The 24,642-nt window shown below is 38.8% G+C and overlaps 1 protein-coding gene across 2 annotated transcripts; it reads right to left on the bottom strand.

Moving 5' to 3' along the window:
• Positions 1-1,155: 1,155 nt before the first annotated feature.
• On the bottom strand, positions 1,156-24,642 carry EDNRB (endothelin receptor type B). Of its 2 annotated transcripts, XM_041731177.1 has the most exons (8): positions 24,292-24,642; positions 22,944-23,479; positions 8,091-8,203; positions 7,751-7,955; positions 6,001-6,150; positions 5,464-5,597; positions 4,811-4,919; positions 1,156-3,709 (listed from the first exon to the last, which is right to left on the bottom strand). In XM_041731177.1, exons 2-8 carry the CDS (start codon positions 23,427-23,429, stop codon positions 3,575-3,577), a joined length of 1,332 nt encoding a protein of 443 aa, XP_041587111.1. In that variant the 5' UTR covers positions 23,430-23,479; positions 24,292-24,642; the 3' UTR covers positions 1,156-3,574. The 2 variants fall into 2 exon arrangements, with proteins under 2 accessions (XP_041587111.1, XP_041587110.1); XM_041731176.1 differs by lacking the exon at positions 24,292-24,642 and having other exon boundaries at positions 22,944-24,129.

Genomic DNA, 24,642 nt, shown 5'->3' with positions numbered 1-24,642 from the left:
TTTTTTCTTTCTCTTTCTTTCTTTCTTCTTTCTTTCTTTCTTTCTTTCTTTCTTTCTTTCTTTCTTTCTTTCTTCTTTCTTTCTTTCTCTCTTTCTCCTTCCTTCCTTCCTTCCTTCCTTCCTTCCTTCCTTCCTTCCTTCTTTCTTTTTTTTTTCTTTTTTGATTTCTTTTCCATTACACACGCTGCCTTCCTGATGGGGTCCTTGTGCTCGTGTGAACGTTGAATCCTGGAAGTGTCCAGTGAGATTTCCCAGTTTGGGTATATTCATTCAATCTGTTGATTATTTCATGTTGTCACTTTGAGGCCAATGGCTAAAAGCAAGTCATCCAGAATTATTGCTCTTCATAAGCTTGGCCTCTATGTTATTTGGGTTTCTGGACATTTCCTTCTTAGGACCACCACAAAATTTGGTTTTCTTCCCAGAATCTAAATTATATTTATTCTGCCTACTTTTATGATAATGAAATGTGTGTGCACTATTATTATTGTAACTTGACAACTAACTGTTGAAGAGAAGAGAGGATCTTGTCAGTGGCCTGCAGAGGGTACTGCCTATGCTAACCCTTCCTGTACTTTTCAAAGAGCCCCTGGAATTCTGAACTCCTATATCTCAAATGTGCAGCTGATATAAGGCAGCTGAAATCCAGCAAAGGTGAGGGGTCACTCATAGAAACCTCTGGAACATTAGACTGGGTTTAATATATTATATGAGAAAAGAGTAAATGCTAATTTTTTGCTATTTCTGTCAGAAAAAGAAAGGGATTAAGTGCTCAGAAACATAACACATGAACCTTGAGAGTAGTCAGTATATGGTTATTTGGTGCTCATTTCATTTTGCTTTGTATTAAGATTTTGTTATTATTTTGTCTCCTATCAAATAGGAAACTTGTATTTTATTAATTTTGTCCTACCTTGCACATAGCAAACACTCAAAAAAAGCTTGTGAGATGAAGTGAGTAATCCCAAACTCTCATTTCAACTTTTCGCCTTTGACCTTTGGTACAATAATGATTAACCAGTGAAATGCAGAGATAGGTAGACAGGAGAGACCATTGGAAACTATCATCCAGATAATCAATCTTGAAAAATTGAATGTCTGTTTGTATATCTGGTTACTCACAACAATAAAACACAACAAGAACAATAAGGACAATGAAGCCTGAAGGCCAGAAACCTGGCATTTTAATGTAACAACTTTTACACTTCCTTGGTTATTATAATGCTTAACATAAATAATGTCTACCTATAACATTTGTATTACCTTTAAACATTTAATCAATTAGTACTTAATAAATCATTGTACAGTAAAAAATAAGTTGGTCTTTTTTTAAAACAATTTAAGATTTTATTGATTTTGTTTACATAATAAGGAATCAGCAACTACAGTAGTTACCACTTGAAGTGACTTCAGAAAAACAAAATATATAATTATTTTACATGCTTATATTACAATTTTATAAAGTTCACTACAGTATACCCAAGTTTTGCTATCAACTGTATCCCTTTGGCCATATCAGTTTTAATTATGTCAGGAAATCATGTTTGTTTCTTAGTAACTTTTATCAGTATGTTAAAATTTTGAAATCAAACATTTTCAGGAAAGCTATGGAATGCAATTTCATTATAAATAGTACACATATATACTCTTTGTGTGCAGTTTCAAAATTTGGCAAGATGATTATAGACCACAGTCTAATATGGAGAAGGACAGGGTCCTGGAACATATATGAAGAGGAAGAACCAAAACTTAGTACATGGTAATAAAAAAGAGCTAAAACTCAAGTAGGACAAAAAATATATTAACAAACTGTGAAGATATTAGTCTCCCAAAGTTTATTTAAAATCCAAAGCCTGAAATGTCTTTTGCGTTGACAAGTATCTGTAAAAATGATTGGGAAGAAACTAATAAGACCATGAGTGATCTGTAAATAGAATCCATGTGGCATGTGAATCAATTATTGTCCTTTCTTTGTGGCCACACTGTTGGGTTTTGGTTTATTGTATTATCACATTAGATGCTGGCAGAGACTGACACTGCTAGTTCATTTCCAACATGTGGCCCAGGGTTACTTAAAGGAAAAAAAAAAGTAGAAACTCTGTTATATTTTAAGACAGAGTTAAAGCTCTTGGGCCCAATTTATTCCTGAAGTCACTCTGAGAACATTGCACTGTGTTTTGCTGGAACAGAATCAGGACCTTTTGCATTGATGTGATGGGGCAATGACGAACGTCAGGCTAAGAATGGGACTGTGTCCCCACGGGTTTCCTCCCACCCCACCTCATTTCCTCTCTCTTCCGTTCTCTCTGGGACATATTTTCACACACATATCATCCCAAGTTAACTTAAGGCACTTTGCTGTGGGGATGAAAGAATTAGGCAAGAATGCACAAAGAGTTCTTACAGTCCCAAAAAGCAGTTTTGGCTGTACGTGGCAAAAAAGCACCACATTGAGAACTTTTTGTTTTTTTTTTTAATCAGTTATTTACAAAATAATACAAAAATTAGTAATAAGCTTTACAGGTAGCTGTTAAATTGATTAATCTGGGTGATTTTAAAAACTAGTACTGTAATTATCATATTATACCTATGCCAGAGACCATTTGAACCACTGCCTGTGGGAGAGGAGGCTGCTTTCTCCTGGGTCACATGGTCATGGCTCCAGGCACAGCGCATCCTGTCCCTGATGGCATTGCTGGCATCTCTCCATCCTAAAGGTATGAACGCTGGGGCCAGCCCTTTGTTTAATCAACTGCACATCGTATGTTGTAGCTAAGTATTTACAGAGAACAAAACTAAACAAATAGAGTTTGAACTACAATAGGGAAAGAAAAAGAATGTTTTAATAATCCTAAAAAAATTGTAGGTAACGCTTTCTTTGCTGAGTACATACATGAATGGGAGATTTCAAAGTGGTCTTTTGGGATAGCGTCTGCTCTCTCTTTCCCTTTGTGACATTTGATCTTATCTGAAGGAAGAAAGGTTAATGGTTTTCAAAAACCTCATTCTCTCTTTCTGATCCTACCTCCTGGTCCCTTAAATATGTTTGTAATGTCACAAAAATACACCAGCTAAACTGCTTTCACATTATACTCCAACCAATGGTGTGATACCATGAATAAGAAAGTTCTTTTGAAAGATTTAAAAGAAAATTAAATTGAGTAATTTAAACTTTATTTAAAAATTCCATTTTACAGTGACACAATTTTCCTTTATATCAGATTCACATTAATTTAAAAAATAAATCTCTTTAATAGGAATTCAGAGTGAGCTCAGCTTAAATATAAGTGGTGCATGAATGTACTGGAAGTTTTCAAGAGCTACACTGAAGTGCTGATTATAAAAAATTAAGTGCTTTCATGATGAAGCTTTCTTAATTATCACTGCTTTTCTTCTCGTCCTGTAAACAGCTCACAGAATGTCATGTGTCACTGAGTATTAAGAAAATAATCACTCTTACATTTTTACATTGTTTTTTGTGAGCACACCGTTGTTTCGTTTTGGCAAATGCCTCATTCTTTTAATGACTTCTCTCCAGAATAAAGAAAATGGAATTAAGTGGATATTCTTTCTTTTAAGATGAGCTGTATTTATTACTGGAACGGAAGTTGTCATATCCGTGATCATTAGCTTTGAACTTTAAGCATGACTGCTTTTCCTCCAAGGACTGTTTTTCTTCAAATGACTGGCACCAGCAGCATAAGCATGACTGTACAAAGCAAAATAACTCGTTACACATTCACATCAGTTACACTGTGATGACTGTGCTACGCTCTAGGGTTCTGACTTTCTTGGCATGATCAGGAGTTCTCGGCCACTTTCTTTCCATGCTCTCTTATTTTTCCCTTTAACAATATATAATTACATAAGTTGTATATGATAATTTTTTAAACAAGCAAATATAGAGAAAAAAATGTATATCATTAAAATTCATCTTGTCATTAAATTTAAAGAAAACCACTCAATTCTTGATATTTACTCTTGATTACTTGAGAAAATCTCATAATATTTGATAAATACATAAATCAAGACATTTTCCCTATGCAAATAGAAATATTATACACACACATACGCATGACTGTATATGTTCATGTTTATAGAAGTGTATGTACAATTTATTTTAATAGAACTGTACTATACGTACTATTCCATAGTCTGCTGTTTCTCACTTGACAGTGTCATAAACATCTTCCCACATCAATGATATTACATTGCCGGCTTTTGTCAGCCACATGTCATGCTCATGTGCCTTTTTGTTATTGTCACACAGTAAGCTTATACAATATAGAAATGTCTGTTTCCTTCATCCAATTTCTTTTTCTTGGATTTTTTAAAACCCAAAACTTTGTTCATACTGTTTACTTTCTAAGAATCTATATGTATAAGAAAGTGAGAGGTGCATTGTTTTCTGTTCTATAAAATGAGGGAGTTGATCTTGATGACCATTCTCTTCTGCCCTGCAATCCATGAATTTACGAGTGGACAAGGAATTTAAGACATTAGCTCTTATTTTATCATCTGATATTTGTCAAACATCAATGCATGTACTTTTTGTTAATTTTCTGAGCATTCCTATGAATACAACTGATTGGTTGAGGCAGTAGAGAGTAGTTGATGAGGATTTACAGGCAGAAATTAAGTATAGTAATTTATGAGCAGAAATCATATTTAAAAAAATCATCCATGGTGTAATGCAAGGGAAAACTATAAAACAATTTACGAAATCTCTTTAAATAGAAATATGAATAGTTTGGAAAGGTTATATTTGATGCTAGGCCAAAAAGAGCTTTTTATTTTGAAATACTCCTACCTTAAAGCAGTTTTTGAATCTTTTGCTCACCAAATACAGAGCTATAGGATTAATGCAGGAATTCAGGGAGGCCATATTGATGCCGATATAATCCAACACCAACAAAAAGCTGCAAAAAACCACCCAAAATATGTCTGTGAACAATACATTGCTGTAAGTATGTATTCTTGCAAACTTTTGAGTTTTTGTGAAGAAAAAAATTACCCATATCCATAATTTTTGACTTTATCACTGGTCTTTGCTAATGATGACCTCTCTCTCTCCCCCTCTCTGTCTGTCTGTCTCTCTCTCTCTCTCTGTCATTATGCCCTTCTGCCCATGCCCAATTCTCTCTTTTACAATAAAATCTCATCTGGAAGTGCTGAGGCTGGCTGAGAAAAGACTTTGTGAGGTGCAAAGGAGAATTGGAGCTGATATTTCCAATTGTGGTACCCACTCAACATTTTGACAGCTCTGGCTCTCCATTCCCAGTGTTCTCATAAGGCGCCTTTATTCCTTTTTCTACAATAGGGGTGAAGATGAAAAATGAGAATCTTGACTCCTTGCTCCCTAAAGACTAGCAAAATGCTACTCTCTCTCTGCCTATGAAAGGGATCAATGAAAAAAACTTCTGAATGGCAGTTACCTACAAAACTCTGTTTTACCTTTCTTACCTCAAAAGTTCACATCTATTAGGATCATTCTGATCATAAAGAGTGAGCTTCAAAATCCTGCTGAGGTGAAGGGGAAGCCAGCACAGGGCAAAGACAAGGACCAGGCAAAAGACTGTTTTGGCCACTTCCCGTCTCTGAAATAAAACCATAGTCAGAAACTAAATAGATGGTTCAGATAATCACAACGTTCTCTCTTCCCAAATAGAACACTTAATATTGTTTACAAAAAGTCAGTGGTATTTGTAAAAATCCAGAACACCGAGCTTTAAATTGAATAGTTAATATGAATTAGAACTAAAATGACTACAAATTCATTTTTAAAGTAATGGCTTTTTCTAGACCCTTTTAGATTATGTAGAATAGAATATCTCTAGCTTGATGATATAAAAAAATATTCTTTGTCTCTTCAAAAATACCAGAAGCAAGAAAAAGGAAATATGCTCTAGTGTATGATAATTTCAGTTTATCATCATAATAAATTTTTTATTCATAATCATCACTATAATCATGAGTCAGCACATAGTTCTGTTCTCTTACCTGCTTTAAGTGGTCATTTAAAGCAATCTGCATGCCACTCTTCTTTCTCAACATTTCACAGGTCATCAGGGTATAAAAAAAGGCAGTGATGGCCAATGGCAAGCAGAAATAGAAACTAAATAGCCACCAATCTTTAGCTGTCTTGTAAAACTATGGAAAAGAGAGTATTATAAGATTAACATTCCCCTGTAGAAAAAAATCTATATACTAAATGCAAAAGTAAAAAAAAATACTCATCAAGGAATAATTATTTTCTAAAGTAGATCCATTTCACAAACACTATATAGAATCTTTCAGGCCACATCTACTGAAGTAATTAAATACTTATACTAAAAGAAACAAACTTCCCCTCAAGAGCATTTCAATTCTCTAAGGCAGTATGTTGTAATTATGCACAAAAATTTAAGCAGTTGGGCAAAATTAAAGATATTGGGTTTCTCAAATATTTTTGCCTTTACATAAACAAATTATCTTTAAGGTAGTCTTCATTTGAAATACCACATCTGAATATGTAAAGACATCCTAGTATTTAAGGAAGCTTTCACTGTTTAACAAGTCTGTTTTCCAGAAAAAATTGATGTGGGAATGTCTATATAAATCATTTTGCTAAGAAATGTAAAAATCTAACTTATTGAGGGCCCCTGGGTGGCTCAGTTAGTTGTGTCTGCCTTTGGCTCGGGTCATGATCCTGGGGTCCTGGGATGGAGTTCTGCATTAGGCTCCCTGCTCAGCAGGGAGTCTGCTTTTCCCTCTGGCCCTCCCTGCTGCTCATTCTTTCTCCCACTCATACCCCCTCAAATAAATAAATAAATAAATAAATAAATAAATAAATAAATAAATAAAATCTTTAAAAAATCAGATTTATCGATTGGAAAATCAAAGCTGCTTATGACTTATGTCTTTTCTCTTACTCTACTTCTGTTCTTTTTTGTTTTTAAACTGTTGCTCCAGATATATCTGTATCGGGGCACAATTTATGTAATCTATGCAGTACCTTTTCCTTTTAACTAATAAGAAACAAGAAGTCAGCAACCTCATTCTCAATTTCACATTCACGTCCCTCTTTATTCTTTTCATTACCGTGATATATGCAATCCCTAAAGTTGTATATGGTCTTCTTATATGTAAAATAGAAAATAATCCTCAGCAACACCTGGACCAAGTGCATTAAATCCTCTTGACCCATTCTGTTGGGAAGAGTCTTTTATACTTAAATTAAGATCTGTCTCCAAATACCAGCATTGCCATTCCCCCACCCTCATTTCCTGATTCAATATTATTGAATAAATGGCCAAGATGGAAAATTCTTTGTAATGACAGCTTTCCCTTTAGAGAGAGGACAGGCTTGCCATTCAGAATCCATCCACATCAGGGCATCTTCTACTTGATCATTCACTGAACCATCCTACTCCCTCTGATGACTGCTGTGTTGTCTTATGCAGAATATGTAGTAGTTGTCAGTCCTTCTGGGGGAGTTGAGTTGGAAAGATATAAATTCAGATCGATTCTCTCATGTGAACTTGGTTTATCTGTATCCCTAGCACCAGGGAATTCTTGCAGAAGTAGTGACCTAGCTTCCTGCAGTGTGGGTCATTAGTCACTGCAAGCCCCACAGTCCTGGGGCTTACACTCTCGATTTATGCCAAGGACAGTCATAAATCAATAGCTTCCCAAGAAGAGAGGATCAGGGGGAAAGTAGCTAAATATTTATAAGGCAAGAACAGAAAGGAAATAAAAAGGTAAAATTCACCTGCATGAAGGCTGTTTTCTGGGTAGGATGAAGCAAGCAGATTCGCAGGTAACGTCCTTTGTAGTCAATGGTTATCATATCAAAACCCACGGCTTCAGGGACAGCCAGAACCACGGAGACCACCCAAATTAAAACAATTTCTACTGCTGTCCATTTTGGAACCCCAATTCCTTTAATTCGACTCCAAGAGGCAACGGCTCGATATCTGAAGAACAAAATAGAATTATCTGTCAAGCTGGCAGAGCCTGCTTTTACTGAATTACATGGTTTATTTTCTATGTAACATAGCAATCATTAGTATAGTGTTCAGGATATACTTGGCTTAAATTTACGCTCTTACCTGTCGATACTTAGAGCGCATAGACTCAACACAGTGATTCCCACGGAGGCCTTCTGTATGAAAGGCACCAGCTTACACATCTCAACTCCAAAGGGCCAGTCCTCAGCAAGCAGCTGCATTGAGAAGACACGAGTGTGTTAGGGAGATATTCACACAGTGCCCTCTGAACTGCATTACTTAGTGGACGGTAATTAATATATGGAGTAAGATAAGCAATAATCATTTCTTATTCTTTTCCTCATGGACTACTCCTTTGAAAAGCACTGGTGTTCAATATATGGATCGGGAGAGTGGTTGGGAATAATGAAAGCGCAGCCAGTTCATGAGAATTTGTTATGCATACAAGCAGCTTAGGATCAGGATCTCCACCATGGGGCCATCTGAGGCTAGTTCTGTAAGTTCTCCTTAAAAAACTGAATGTGGGGACATTCAGTGAGCCTGGGTGGCTCAGTGGTTGAGAGTCTGCCTTGCGCTCAGGGCGCGATCCCGGGGTCCCAGAATCGAGTCCAGCATCGGGCTCCCTACAGGGAGCCTGCTTCTCTCTCTGCCTGTGTCTCTGCCTCTCTTTCTGTGTGTCTCTCATGAATGAATAAACAAAATCTTAGGAAAAAAAAGAAAACTGAACCTGCTGCCCTGCAAACATGTCTTATATTGTTGTAGAGTTTCACATGCTCAGGTCATGGCCAAACCAAAACATAGAGATAAATGTTAAAAACAGATGATAAGCATTCCTCAGTTGGGGAGACTAGACTGCTTCTATAGGGAAAGGGTGTGCATTTGTATACTTATTCTTTACTGTAGTCAATTCATCTGCCCAGTAACTCAGTGGGAATACTCACTGCTCCTTGAACGCACCAGACACACTCCTGTCTCAGGGCTTTCCTCGAGATGTCTCCTTATCTTGGGAGGCTCTTTCCCCACATATCCACTTCACAAACTCCCCTACCTCTTTCAGGTTTTGCTCACAGCTAATCTTTTCAACATGACCTATTTTAACCACATTATTAGTGCAGTAGCCAGCCAGGTTCCCATCTCTCTTACCCTACTCTACTCCATTTTCCTTAAATCTATAGCACTTATCACCAGTTATTGCATGTACTACAATGTTTACTTGTTTGTTCTGTTTGGTTTTTGCTTTCTGGAATCCCTAGAGACATGCAACTGCCCTATACAGTTCCTGCTATGTAGCAGATGTTTAATATTCAAACCCCTAAAATATATGGGTACTGCCTCTACAATGAACAAAAAGGCAGAGTTCTTGCTATTATGCATTTATTTCTCTTCATCTGACTTCAGACTATGCAACCATCTATTGTTAAACTCAGTTATTTTCTTTCTTAGGACAACTGGGTGTGCCTTACACTGGTTAATGAATCACTTTAGGTAAACATCTGGATTGAGTGTTCACGAGGTTTTGAAAATAAAAATATCTCAAATTGATGTTTTTAAAGAATGTTTTAAAGAATAATCTTCCAAAAGTGAAAACTATTTTGAAACACAATTGAGTCTTTCCGTCCTTTCACTAGTGAGGGTTCTTTACGGAGTTTGTCAAACTGGGTGATTGTTTCATAATAGCACCAAAGGCTGAAATGTGTATCTAGTATGAATATGATTTGGTGCTCCAACATGAGACCCATTCCATTTCTAAGTTAGACATAAAAAGTTACATTTATATGTAGGACAGATATTGGCAAACTTACCATAGATATTCTTAATCTAGGGTCCTGGAAATCTACAGGGCCCCGCTGAGGGGTAAAGAAAATCAGGTATAGGAATGTCATTGGTGCTGGTCAGATAATAGAGAGTGGCAGGGTGCAGTACAAATGCCATCTAAAAGGATAAGCTGCGAAAAACCTTGACATGATTTTTAACAAGAAATCCCAAATTAAAAAAAAAAAACCTCTTGATTTTAGTTAAAAAATTTGGAATTTTTATATAAAACCTCATAATTATAAAAGGTGTCAATTCATATTTTTTTAAATACACTCAATAATACTATAGTAACAAAAATATATCTGTGGGTCAGATTAGTCTCTGCTTGTGACTTCTGTATTTATCAGTTGACTCAAAATTCTCATTCATTCATCCAGTTAGCATTTATTGAGCATTCAATATGTGCCAGACACCATTCTGAGTACAGGGTGCATATCAACGAAAAAGGAAAACTTCCTGCTCTCATAAAGCTTACAGTCTAGGGAAGGAAATAGATTTAAAAAACATAAATATTTAATATGGTGTCACACAGGTATTGTCATCATACGGACAGAGTATGGGGGATTGGAATAATTTCCTGATAGGCTTCTTAATGAGGTCTTTCTGAAGAGGCAATATGTGAGTAAGGGACCTGACTATAATAAGAAAGTGAACTATGTAAAGAGCATTCTACGCAGAGGAAAGAGCAAGTACAAAGATCCTGGGGTAAAAATAAATAAATAAGCTTAGTGAGCTGAAAGGACACGAACAAACTATCAAAGCTATAATGGAGTGATCCAGGCCAAGTGTCTAGGAGATGAAGTTTTAGAGGGAGGAGCTGGAATAATTTTCTGAGGAAATTGCAACTTTTTAAACAGGGAAATGGCATGGTCTTATTTTTGTTTTTAAAAAGATCACTGTGGCTGCTCAATGGAGAATAGAGTGTGGGGTCAGGAAAGGAAGCTTTGATGAGAGATTGTGGTGAGTTTGATCCTGTGGTGACCTGGGGCCGAATAGAATGGGTTGTAGATGAAATACATTTTGAAAGTAGAGCCAGAAGGACTTGTTTTGGGTTGGATATAAGATATGTGGAGTCAGGCAACTCTTAAGAGGTTTGTCATGTGAATGGTGGAGGCATTTACTGAAATGGGGAAGACTCAGGATACCTCAGATCTGAACCAACTGTGAACTCTAGATACTTTAAAACAACTGTCAGTTGCCCTTGGAAACATAAGAATAAAAAGATTACAACCAGTTCCAAGGACTCTACCAGACCAGCTTGTTCTGAATTATCCAGACAATATTCTTTCTAATAATTCTGATCGTCCTTAGATGGATTGGAAAAAAAAAAAAAAAAACAAAGCAAAACTAACATGTCTCTGGCACTTATGATGGGTTAGGCATTACTCTAAGGACTTTACACATACAATGCCCATGAAATCTCCAAAGAAATCCTATGAGATAGTATTACTGATGCTCATTTTATAGATAAGAGGCACTTAGGCACCTGAGGCACTTAAAAGTCTATTAATATGAGATGTTGGTTTTCAATACATCCACAATTCTTTCCTACTCCTCCTTTCAAAAAGTGAAGCCTCATTTCTCTTTTCTTGGATGTGGGTTGGCTTTAATAATTTGCTTTTAGTGAACAGAATATGGTGAAAGGGCTGAGGTGTGATGTCTGAGACTAGTTCACAAAAGGCATGTTCCTTTCTCCTTGCTGCCTGGTGGTCACTTATTCTCAGGGAGACCAGCTGCCATGTTGGGAGGGCACTCAAGCATCTCTATGGATAAGCCACCACGGTGAGGAACTGAGCCCTCTTGGAAATGACTGGCACCAATGTCCCAGGTGTATGAATGAGAGAATCCTCCAGCTTTAGGCAAATCTTCAGAAAATTGTAGCCCTTGGGAAATATCTTGACTGCATCCTAAAAGAGAGAGCATCTGAGCCAGAACTACCCACTCTGGTTCCTGAATTCTAGACCACAACAAAATATGAGATAATTAATGCTGATTGTTTCAAGCCACTAAGTTTCAAGGTTATTTGCTTTTCCTCCTTAGACAAGTAATATACTTGGTTGGCCTTGGTTTACTTGGTTTTTTACTCATATGGCTCCTTGTCCTTGTACCTTGGTTTATTGCTCACTTAAGGAACAGATCCACATTTGAACTCCCAGTCTGATTCTAGAGTCTATATAGTGTTTAGGAGAAACTGACCATAGAAAAAAAATGGTTTGGCATTAAACATTAGTATTTATAAACCCATAGCTATGTGTCAAACAGTGGTAAAATATCTTGATGTAGAATAAAATTTCTCCTAATCACCTAGCTATTTTATTAGAGTACTATCCAAAAAACAGGATATTTTCAAATATCTTACTATCTCAAACTATATCCCCAAATGCAAATATTAGTTTCGCACAGGTACATCCATTGGATGAATCAGGATGAACGAGTGTCCAGGTCACAGAAGGAAAAGAAGTCTGGCCAATGGAAATGGGCTCTGCACTAAACCAGGGCCTGTTTTGAGGTTACTATTGTTTTTGGCTCAGCCTAGAAATTGGATGACTGCTCTTCATACCATTGGGAGGCCTGCAGCCCAACCTCTGACCCAAGTTATCACAGGGGACAGGGAAACACAAACTGAAAATTGTAACCATTCTCTTCAAGTTCAACACAGAGATAGTAAAAAATCTAATCATAAGTGAGGGATTACAATTTCTAATCTATGCTTCCAAAGCAAAAGGAATTGCAAAGTAGGGAGTATTAACCTTCATCAGCTTTCAACTTTTCAGGGTTTCAGTTCAGACCTTAAATTTGTTGGTCCTGAGAGGCCGCAAAAGATGAGGGACAAAGTACCAGCTGCCACTTCTATTATTTTGTAATGAAAAGGGTGACTTTGGTAACCCCTGCCTCTCTTCAATTACAAGGCTTTGTGGAGACGCTGAGCAGCCAGACACCCAGCCACAGAAAACAGGCCCACTACCCTTGCTCTTCTAGTCTTAACAACTTCCAGGAAGTCTCCCACAATTTAGTGCTAGGAGTTTATTTAAAATGCAAAGACATCAACTCTTTGTTTAACAGATAAACAAAAACCTTCGTAGTGGTGAGGGAAAACCGACTTATGTTTAAAAACAAAAATCAGGGATCCCTGGGTGGCGCAGCGGTTTAGCGCCTGCCTTTGGCCCAGGGCGCGATCCTGGAGACCCAGGATCGAATCCCACATCGGGCTCCCGGTGCATGGAGCCCGCTTCTCCTTCTGCCTGTGTCTCTGCCTCTCTCTCTCTCTGTGACTATCATACATAAATAAATAAAAATTAAAAACAAAAACAAAACAAAAAAACAAAAATCACTCTCAACCAAGATGCCTTCTTTACATTTTGCTGAAAGAATGTTCTTAGAGATTTTATGATAACTAGCAATTAATTATTTCACTCTTTGTCGGCAAAAATCATGACATCCAACACCTAAGTTGAAGTCCAATAAGATAGCTCTCCTCTTTATAGTGGAAATTGATGCCCTTTATTGCAAGAGGAAGCAATTTTCACTTGAAGCCCAGCAATAACACATTCTTATTTATTCCTTATGTTTAGTTTTTTTTCCCTTTGGATTGTATCCCATTATTAGATAACCTAAGGGCAAGATCTGAATACCGAAGACAAATCAAGCATGCAATTAAACAAGTCTCTCTAACTGCAAAGTCATTGTTAGAGTTCTGTACTGTTTCTAGATGAGATGTCATATGAATTAAATTTTTAGATCTTGCTTAAAATTGTTTGAATATATATTACCTACCATTTATTAAATGTGAGCCAGTTAGAAAATAACCTCAGTAACTGTTACTGGTTTGCACATTGCGATGGCTCATCCAACGAAGAGCTTTTGTTATTGTTTTGTCCTATAGCAATGTGGTGTCCATTTGACAAATGAGAACCCATGCTAGTGCTGATCCCTTTCCCCTACTGTTCTTCCCTAGAACATTTCTTTTGTATGACTAAACACGAGTAAGTCAACTAGACTTACTTTCAACTAGATTGAAAAAAGATGTGATCATACGGATTATAAGGTTTCTACTCAGGGATGACCATGACATCATAACTTTACGTTGGAAATAGGTGTTTGAGAAAGAAAAAAGGCAATAGGATCCAAATACATTATTTTTATGTTACATAAAAAATGATTTTTATATTATAGTTTTTTCCTCAGTTTTTAAAAGGATAAATCATGTGAACAGGAAATAAATATTATTTCTTTGTAAGTATTATCGAGTCCTACAAAATCTCTCCAACTGGGGGATTTACATTTCTCATTTCTCTTTTTAATTAAAAATTACATTCTTGAGAAATTAAATGGAAAAAAATCCTGTTAGTACATACCACTGTTAATGCCCAAAGGAATCAAGCCCCATAAAGTTAGGAAATTAAAAATTTAACCGTCTTAAAAAAAAAATTAACCGTCTTGCATTAACAAGTATTCAATTGCCTCATTAAGCACATGTGCTATTTTCTTTTGCTATTTTTTAAATTAAGAGTATATACTGAGCTTTAACTGTTTGTTTTAAAATATTCTACAACATTTATAATGTCCAGCATAGTGCCTGGCATGCAGTGATCACTCACTTAAAGCTTGCTGATTAACAGTGAATGAATGTGTGGAGGGATGAGAAGAATGAGTGTGATCGTAAGGGAGAAATCTTGTGATAAAATTTTTGTCATGAACTTTCAGTTCTCATATTTGAAACAAGTTCTTTAGAAAACTGAGATGGCTATGCACTTTTCGTGGTTTTTGTTTGTTTGTTTGTTTGTTTTTGTTTTTTATCCTCTAGTCCATGCTCTTCCTTCCTCCTTCCAGATCAGGTCTTCCTGACACACGAAGCCAGGGCCCTGAAGGGTTGATGGTGATGGTTCATTCTTCTCTTTTTGGAGTTCTGCCTTCCAAGCAGGGTAGAAAAGGTGAAAAGCAATAATTCCTCTCTATCCTCTCTGACGCAAAGCTGCCAGGGAAATGACAGGCATAAAACAGAACCTACTGTTTCTCACTATCTCGTGGGATCCTATGAGGAGCTTTAGCTGTAAATTTGGTGGAGAAGGATGCCCTAAGAATGGAGATGGTGTAGGAGATGATCGTTTCAGAAGCAGAGTGAGAAACATATTAACAAAAATAACTGAGGTTACTTTGCCAAATTGCTGTGATGAACTGTGAACATTTCTTTCAAACAACTGGTATTATAGAGATGTTTTTGCAGTGAGAGTCAAAAGAGGTAAGAATGGAGCAGTTGGATTTCATAACTTTGGGAAAAGGTATATTCTTCTGGGTTATCTCTGTTTCCTGTAGCAGATAAGTTTTTCTGCATTTGAACTGGCATTTTAAAGACAGAGTACCCTCATTGAAGGATTCCTATTTCTTTTTTTAATCACATATAGGGACAGAATTTAAAATAAGCTGCTGATAACGTACATAGAAAATATTTTTTTGACATACATTGTACCCATGCCCTTAGGGACAAATATCAATTATAAGTTCCATCCTGCATCCATCAAAATGCATTTAATTACTAATAGGTCATGTGGTTTAGAAATATGTGGGTCAGAATTCCCCAGGGGTCACACTTAACCAGACTACAATGTGAACGCTGCCCCGTGTAAGACAGAAGCTCTGTCTCTAGCAATCTGTTGCATGTGCACCCGCAAAACAGAGGGTTTTCCATGTTCTGGAAACACTGCTATGACTTGCTGAAATAGAATAATGACTACATGAAGATGGATTAAGTTTCTTGAAACAAAATCTCCAAATGAAGCAAGAAAAAAAAAATAAATGTCTTGGGAGAAAGTTAAGTTCACCTTAAATATATTTTCTTATTAGTGTTACAATGAAATCTATTTCCAAGTCTGAAACAGGTCAATATATAGATGCTACTCACCTATTATCTGAACATGAAAACTACACACAGTTTGTGCTTAAAAACACATTACATATTCTGAAGAATTCTACAAAGAGCATTAAGAAATACTCTTTCCAAACATAGCATATTAGTAGATTTACTTCTCTGAACTGTATCTTCTAAGATCACTGTGACACCTGAAGAAACAAGAATTACAACTTGGTCTCATGGCTCCAAAAGAGACTTACAAACTTTGTGAAGTCCACAAACCTTAGTAAATCATTTCACACCTTATATAAATCTAATTCTATCCAGACACTATCTTAGGGGACACTGGTAAGCTACAATGAGAAGACATTTGATTACTATGGAATCAAGCTACAATGAGAAGACATTTGATTACTATGGAATCTAAAATAATTTGAAAATACTGAGTGAGGGGGAAGAAGATATACGTACAATGTAAACATCCAGAGAATAGTTTTCACCCCTTCTGGAAACTACAATGGAACTAATGAGGAAAGAAATAGAGAAAGGATGGATGCAAGGCAGGAGGCAGGAGTGTGGCTGTGAGTCTTCGGGACAGAGAACTGCTGAGAAATGTGTCAGTCCACTTTGTTAATAAATTTCTGATTCAAGCATGAGCCTTTTTCTCTCTCTTCTACCACCACACTTTGGCTGTGTTCTTGTCCATTTACATTTTCACCAGAGGGTCCGTAGGGAAAGAGAAATAATCAATCTCTAAAATAAATGACTGGGAAGAACAGAAGTCTAAAATGAGAGAAGTTGTTGGCTAAGTTATACTCAATACACCACACTCGGCTATTTCCCAAGCATAACCAACCTTGTCTTAACTCTGCAAAGTCTTGAAAGAGAATGTTTCACATCATAAATTACATTTTGAATCTTATTTCATCTCAGGCTTTATCTGTCAACACCTTTTAAAGCACTTAATCATTTATTAGCATTTGGCATGTTTCTCTAAAAATAATCAACTATAGCATATTAGCCACACAGAGATAACCTTATATGGTTTTTCTTTGAGAAATAAAGAACACGTCTTCTCGGCCTTGCAACAGGGTTTTGGCTCTGTCATCCTCTTGTGTAGCTATGCAAATGTCTTCAATCTTGACCGACTCATTTAAAGTGAGCAAAGAAAAGATATAAAGCCTTTGATAGAGAAGCCTTCCCATATTGAAAGAAACATTGCCTTGATATTTTAAGAGGCTTGGATTTATGGAGTGACCAAGTGGCAGATCAAAGGCAAATATAAGAAGAGAGTTAACTTAAGGAACTTTCATTGCCCAAGGCCAAGAGTTTGACAGCCATTTTGTCACAGGAATCCATGTGTGGAACAATGAATTGGGAATATGAATCTTGAGTTTCTGGGTTATGTGAATTATGCTACTGACCTATTATTTAAGTATGACTAATGAATGTCCTCATATAAGAAGAGAAGCAAACTTCCTCCTTTTTTCATCTGAACAGTTATAAAAACTATAATTAGAAAAGTCCACTGTCCTTACATTTTATGTATAAAATCTTTTGTCAAAAAAGTATCTGTTTGTTAGGGACTATTGCAGGCACTATGTTAGGTGGGATGTTGGGTTATTAGTTTTATCTGCTAGCTGATTCTAGGTCATTCAGAGCTAATAGTCTAACTCTTTATTAATATTTTTAAAAGTGAATAAAAATGTGTTTAATGTGTTTAATTGGGGCCCCTTAAAATTTTTCTGCTTTAAGTAAATGAATCTTAAAGTACCTAGGTTCTGTTTTGGTTTCAAATAACTTGTGTTACTAGAACATCTTTAAATATTACTAAAATTTCAGTAAAATATCTCAGTTACTTTACTGGAGATGGGAAGAGTGTTTTTATCTTGGAAGAAATTAGACTCCCCATCCAAAAATACTTTTACTTCTTGTATTGCTCTATGTGCATAAATGTCCATTTACTGGCCAGAAAATTGTAATTCCAAAAGTTAAATTTGACCATGTTTTATTGACTTTGACATCTAACTATGAAACTAGTCAATTACACACAAACTTGTTAACTACTAGAGGTGGTCTAAGACTAGAAGTGAGAAAAGTAAATTTGTTCAGGAATACAGTGTGTCACAAGCAGAAAAAGTATCTGATACCTGACAAGGTGACTTCACTCAAAACTTATTTGTGGATTCAGTGAAGCAATTCCACATTTTTATGTGCCAGCATTTAAATGTTAGGTGTACCCTACTTTACCTAGTTAAACATTAAAGATCAGCAATTTTGCCTCTTAGCGCTAGGAAGACAGGCTCTTTGCCTCTAACAGTAGCCTACAGAATCTTAATAGCAAAGTCATCCAGTGACACTCCACCACCACTGGACATCTGATTATACGTGGATCCTTATCAAACTAATGTTCCTATGGTTCATAAGCAGGTTTATTTGCAAATGCAATTTGCTTACACATGAAGGAAGTTATGTTTGAGAATTAACTGTATTAACTCAGTTATCCATGCAAATATAGCACAGAGTGAAATTGTTAAATGAAATCTAGAGATAATTTAAGAACTTATTATTTGCCTAAGAATTTTTAATTGCTCGAGAAGTTAAAAGAAGTAAATTTTAATTTCAAATTGCAACAAAGCTTTGTTACATATTACTGCTAAACCAAACCAAGGCAAACCAGCTAACCAACCAGCCAACCAATAACAACATAAAATCTTCACAGCATCCAAAAGTACACTCAACTTTTTTGCTTTTCACACAGCTTTGACGATTTTGATATCAGTGCTATTAGTCAGTCATATCTAGTAGTCAGATAGGTTCTCATAGGCAATAGACATGTAGGTAGTTACCCCATTCATTGCAGTCTATACAGGTAGGGCACGATTAGCTCATGAATAAGAAGAGATTCATTCTCACATCAGATACATATAAATAATGGCTTTTGGTTCAGGTATGTATATAGATCATGTGAATGAATGTTGGCATGGTGAGCCATATGTATATTAGACAGACATTAACACAAGTGTATCTGTATGGAGATATTACATAAAATAGTGATTTAAACTAAGAGTACAATAATAACTTTGGGACACAATATAGAGATATCTATCAAAATCACAAATGCATATATCCTTTGATTAAGTAGTTCTAGTTTAGAAATTTACCCTTCAGATATAGTCACACATATGTGCAAAGCCATTGGTATGAATATATTCTTTGTAGCCATGTTTATAATGGCAAAAACTGAAAAAAAAACCCCAAATTTTCATTCTTCTTTACACACACACACACACACACACACATTCTAATAACATTTATTCTTTGCTTACTATGTGCTAGGCATTGTGTCAAATACTATTCACCTGTCCATTTATATATGTATATATGTTCACATATATGTGTTCACACACATATATAAATATACATATATACTTTAAGATATCCTCTTTGGATGACTGCATTTTTCATTTTCATCTGGATGGCCTTATGAGACGTAGCATGTTAGAGCCCTAGCATGTACTGCTGAGAAGGGTAAGCCAGACTCTTCTTTTCAGCATATTTAGGTGAATATGTGAAGCACTTCAACAGCTTTCCATTGCTGGGTGTCCTACAATACCTCTCTGGCCTTTGTCATAGGGTTTCCTCTCTGACACAAGAGACCTGGTGAGAGGATTGACTTTAGCTGGAACTTTCCAGAAACCCAGTTCCTTGAGGGAATTAAGGTAGAACAGATCTATATGCTGAGGTTTGTCGGCATCTCACAGTAGCATCTCCCTATGAAGTTCTGTCCTGTTCTAAGGTAGTATCAAGGACTGTGACATTTTGAGCTTTTCCAACTTTTTTTGAACACTGGGTTTACTGAACTCCAGATTAATGTAATAGACTCACGTTGATGTTTCTGGTCCCTTGGGTATGCCAACAGATGGGCTGGGGTGGGTTCTATGAACCCTCCAGAAATTGTGGATGTTTTATGTTGTGTGTGTGTATAAATAAGAATGAAAATTTGTTTTATTTATAGACATAGAAAACTAATGTGCCATATTAACTATAATATATATATATAAATTTTATTTAATAAATATAACTAACTGGATTTTAAAAGAGAATTGTAATACCCCGCAAAAACAAAATCAGAAATCCCTAGTTTAGAGATTCAAGTCTCCCACTTTAGGATAAATTGAAATGGTACTCATAGGGCAGCCCGGGTGGCTCAGCAGTTTAGTGCCACCTTCAGCCCAGGGCCTGATCCTGGAGACCCACGATCGAGCCCCGCATCAGGGTCCCTTCATGGAGCCTGCTTCTCTCTCTGCCTGTGTCTCTGCCTCTCTCTCTCTCTCTCTCTCTCTCATAAATAAATAAATAAAATCTTTAAAAAATGGCACTCATAACTCACTTAAATTACTTCGCATTAAGTATAATATCTGACTATGCTGAAATTCTAAATGCATTTTTAAAGACTTACTTGTATGTTATCACAATTATTTAGGGGAATAAATAACTAGTCTGAGTGGGCTGTTTTGGTAAATAAAGCCTCTAGAATAACAAACAGTGATATTATCCATATTATATACTGTAGAATATCTGAAGGGGATTTCTGGAGATAGAAAACTTCAGATGACTCAAATTAGGACTGAAAACATTTGCCAAGTATATCCTAACGTGTGTTAGTTTATCATGTAGTTCTGACAGTGCACTCAATGTTCTAACAGTGCTCCATGTGACAGAAAAGCGTGCTAGGTGTGAGCTCACTCAGTGCAGAGGGGCAGAGGGTACTGCAGGTTCTAGGGCCAGGTGGATGCATTCGAGCCCTAATTTCATTGCTGTTCTGTGGTGTGACATTGGGCAAGTTACTTCTTCACCTCTCCAACATGTAGCTTTCTCATAACACAAGGATGACAACAATATCTCCTCCATAGGGTTTCTCGCAGTGATTTAGTGAAATAATCAAGGACCTGTGTATAATGGATGGCATCCATTATTATTATATTATCCTGCAAGTGACACATACTTATGCACGCTATGAAAATAAACCAAAAGCCCCCATGTAGGATTCCATGTTGGCAAACCTGGCAATGGGACCTTACTTTTTGAGATGGATTTGTTTATAACCCACATAGAGGACTAGATGGCCTGATTTGTAATGACTCATTAGTCTGTTTACTTTAGAGGTAAAAATACAGCTTTAATAGACTGAATGGCTTCAGGCAAAGTGATGTAATTTCCTAGGGATATCATAAAGAAAATTGAAATGAAAGTAAAAGCTGTGTGCCCCCTGGGGAGCCAGATTTTCTCTGGTTGATCAAGTGTAATCATCTGGCCAGAGAAAGTAAGGTGGTCCTGGAAGAGCTTTCGTCTGGCCTAGAGGCAACCTATCTGAAGGGTAATGCCCTCAACCCCACCTTCCATCCACTTCAGCTGCTGGCTGACTTAGGAAGGTCCCTTGTTGAGATGGACATGCTGGGTTTTTTAAGACCTCCCCAAAGAGACCTTTCACAAAATTCTCTGCAAGTCTAGCAAACCTAGATTGTAATCTCCCTTTTCAGAAGTCTCTGATTTCATTTATTTAAAAATTTCTCAACACCTTACTCTAAGTTTCTGGAGTTAGTTTTGATGAATTGAAACCCTTTGCCAAATTGGAATGGTGTGACTTGGTCTGTGGGACTCTTAAAGAAGTTAGTGCCTCTTCTGGCTCCAAAAGAAGTGTGACTGCATTTAAAGTACCTATTGCAGACTGTGGCTCTCCCAGGAAACACTCAGACTTCATAAGAACCAGTTGCCCTGCAGGATTTCAGGATTTCTTCTATTTATTCCCCATTTGTGGGAGTGTTTCCTTCTAGAGCCTTAATCTGAATCCTATTTCAAACTTCGGAAATTGTGAAAATTCCCTTAAAGAATGGCTATTTGGATTAAGATTTAAGGGTATGTGTTACGGTGACTCCTTCTGCCACAAAGATCAAAACATCCCCTACAATGTTTTTCTAGCCCTCCATGACATGTTTTCCCTTTGTACTGGGCCCTGGACTAGTTTTAGGCAAATTTTCAAAGCCCATTCCCATTCCTTTCCACTTTGGTTCTGTTCTTCTGTGTGACTTTCTATTGCTGATCATGATGGGTAAGCAGAGCTTTACATAATTTCCACAGGCCTTTAAAAATCTCTGGCTCTTTCACTTAGGCTATTTTTCTTAGCAACATAAAGCCCCATTAAGCGGACACTAGCCACCTCATTGTAAGGTTGAGGAAACTGAGGCCCAGAGATGTTGGGATGTGTCTAGAGTACCAAAGCAACCTGGAGTCAAATAGCGTGGGGGTTTATGTCCTGCCCTCACTCTCCATGCCTGTTTCCTCCGATGCCATGATAATCAAAATAATGTTAGCTACCAAAATCCTTAGAGACTTCGAATCCAGAGCTCTTTGATTTGCTCACAAGGTAATCCATGGGGGTACAACTTGCAACCTGCACCTGACAGATTTGGGCCTGATTCCCACTTCCATCTCTTACTAACTGTGAGACCTGAACATCTTATCAATCTTCTGTAAAACGGAGAAATATCTACTTGCGGATTGTCAAAAGCAGTAAAGGGAAGTAATGCATCCATTTCAGAGGTTGGCCAACTGTAAACATGCAATAAAGAGCAGGTACATTAGAGTCATAAATAGCAGATGAATTGTGTTGGGGTACTCACTAGTCTGTATCTATTTCTTATAGCCCATTTGTTTCCTAAAAACCCATTCCAGCCCCTCTACTTTCAGGACTCTCCACAAAAATGCTCCCTAAGGTTAATGTGCATGTGAATCACCTGGGTATCTTAAGATGCAGATTCTGCTTCTGTAAGCTCAGGCTGCACTTGCAGTTCTAACAGGCTCTCTGATGATACCAATCCTGCCAATTCACGGACCACATTTTTGCAGAGAGAATGGACCCAGTGAGCTGGGGACTAGTATCTTAGGGACTAGATACTTCAGGACCAGTGGTTCTCAAGCTTTGCCATCCCATGATGGGCTTGTTAAAATATAAGCTACTGCACTCCATCCTAGAGTTCCTGAATCAGTAGGTCAGAGGTGGGGCCATAAAATATCATTTCTAACAAGTTCCCCAGCGATGCTGATCCTGCTGGTCTGGGGACTACACTTGTTCCAGGCTTAGCCTAAGGTTACTGAAGACCAGTAGGGAATTTATGTCCAATGTTCACTGATTTTAGGAGGCGATGGATCTTCTTGAGTAAGCGTCCCCAAAGGCTCTCCCATCTCCCTCCTCCTAACTAGGCACCCTCCCGTCAATAGGAACCCTTTACCTTGTAGACAGTGATGGGGATGTCAATGATGATGTGCAGCAGGTCTCCCAGAGCCAGGCTGGCTATCAAGATATTAGGGCCGTTTCGCATGCACTTGTTCTTGTAAATGATTCTCAGCAGTGTGGAGTTTCCGATGATGCCCAGCACGAACACTAGGCAGGACACCACCGTGTTGATATACTTGAAAGTCTCCTTGATCTCGATGGATTTTTCGCAGGGGGGAGGGGTGAGGGTGCGTGGCGGGCCCCTGGCTGTTCTCCCTCCCTTAGGCATCTGCGGAGGTGCAGAAGACCACGGCACGCTGGCGTTGGGACCCTTGGGCCAGGAAGCCTCAGTGGGAGGCGTCGTGATCTCTCCGGGCCCCCAAAGTGGCACAGTGGCCCTGGCCGGCGGGAATCCTCTCTCTTCTCCCTGGACCCCCGCCCCACTGCAGGCGAGGATCAGCGCCACCAGCGCGCGTCGGCACCAGCTCTGCAGAGGCTTCATGCTGCTGCCTGCTCCGGTGGCCGTCGGGTGGCCGCTCTGCGGCTTGGAGTCTGGAGACCAGCAAGGGAAGAGAAGACAGGAGGCTCGGGTCAGCTCCCCCAGCCACGCCCCTGCAAGCCGCTCGCGCAGAGCGCAGCCGCGCCGCTGCTACCCGCGGACGAGTGGACCTCAGTCTGCGCGCCGGGGCTGGGCTGGCGCGCGTGACCCTGCTGTGCCCGTCCACGGCCCTTCCCGATCCGGCTTTCCCTGGGCTTTTTCTCCCTTGCGTCCCCCCGGGGGATTAGTGACTCGCAGTGGGGCGGGGCATCCTGGAAGGGAGAGTAGGATGGGTGTCCAGGGCAGAGCTCCGAGTTCCGTGGTGTCGGTGCGCCGCCGGGGAGCCCGCACGTTCTGGCTCAGGACGCGTGGGAACTGGGGAATCAAGGCACCTAGAGGCCGAGGGCAGGGGCCAGGCCCTTCATTCTGCTCCCGCAGGGAGGGCGGATTCCCGGTGTCTGGCCGCGGCTCCTCCCGGCGAGTGAAAGCCGCCCCTCCCTCCCCAGCCGCGCGCCCTTGGATGGCCCGGGCGCCGCCGGAGCGCGCGGGCTGACTCGGACTCGACTTCCCCACTCGTCCGACCTGGGGGGGGCGTCAGCATTGACTCGGAAGCGTCTGTCCCCTCTAAGTGGCTTCCAGCTCCCCTGCGCTCTCTTTCTTTACTCCAACCTCATTTTAGTTCATTGGATTCTCTACGTCTTTTTTTTTTCTTTTTCTTGTTTTAACTAGACTTAAAAAATATATCCCCAAACTGCTAACCCAAGCTGAGGCTCCAGGACGGGGTTCAATCACTGATTTTAACTCAACACCAAACCGGAGTGTTTACCTCGCGAGTGGGAAGCACCAGGCGCAAAGCGATGAGCTGGGACCTGCCTCCTTCCCCGGGAAGCTCAGCGCTCGGCTCGCCTCCAGCCCCGGCTCCCGGCTCCCGGGGCGAGCACGCCTCCTTTCAGCGGCTGGCGGGTCTGGCTCTGACGAAACGCCCAGGGAATGCCAGGCCGAGTGGCCTCCGCAGCCTGCTCGGTCGGGGTCTCTGCTGTTCCTAGACAAATACTTTTATTCATTCGTCCCTTCCCCATCAATCAGCGTCAGACTCCTCCCGCGCCTTGCGACTGCTCTGCAACCTTTCTCCTTGGGCTCATGCCTGGACAGCATCACCGGTCGCTGCCCGCTGGAG

Source organism: Vulpes lagopus, chromosome 16, assembly GCF_018345385.1.
Source record: "Vulpes lagopus strain Blue_001 chromosome 16, ASM1834538v1, whole genome shotgun sequence".
Taxonomy (NCBI): Eukaryota; Metazoa; Chordata; class Mammalia; order Carnivora; family Canidae; genus Vulpes; species Vulpes lagopus.
The sequence above is the reverse complement of the archived record's forward strand: the minus strand, read 5'-3'. Positions and strand labels throughout refer to the sequence as shown.

Excerpts from the sequence above, each read along its gene's own strand:
- EDNRB (XM_041731177.1), bottom strand. The coding sequence starts at position 23,429 with ATGAAGCCTCTGCAGAGCTGGTGCCGACGCGCGCTGGTGGCGCTGATC. Across the intron at positions 7,956-8,090 it reads TGCGCTCTAAGTATCGACAG|ATATCGAGCCGTTGCCTCTT; the intron begins GTAAGAGCGTAA and ends TTTGTTCTTCAG. Across the intron at positions 5,598-6,000 it reads TAAATGACCACTTAAAGCAG|AGACGGGAAGTGGCCAAAAC; the intron begins GTAAGAGAACAG and ends GTTTTATTTCAG.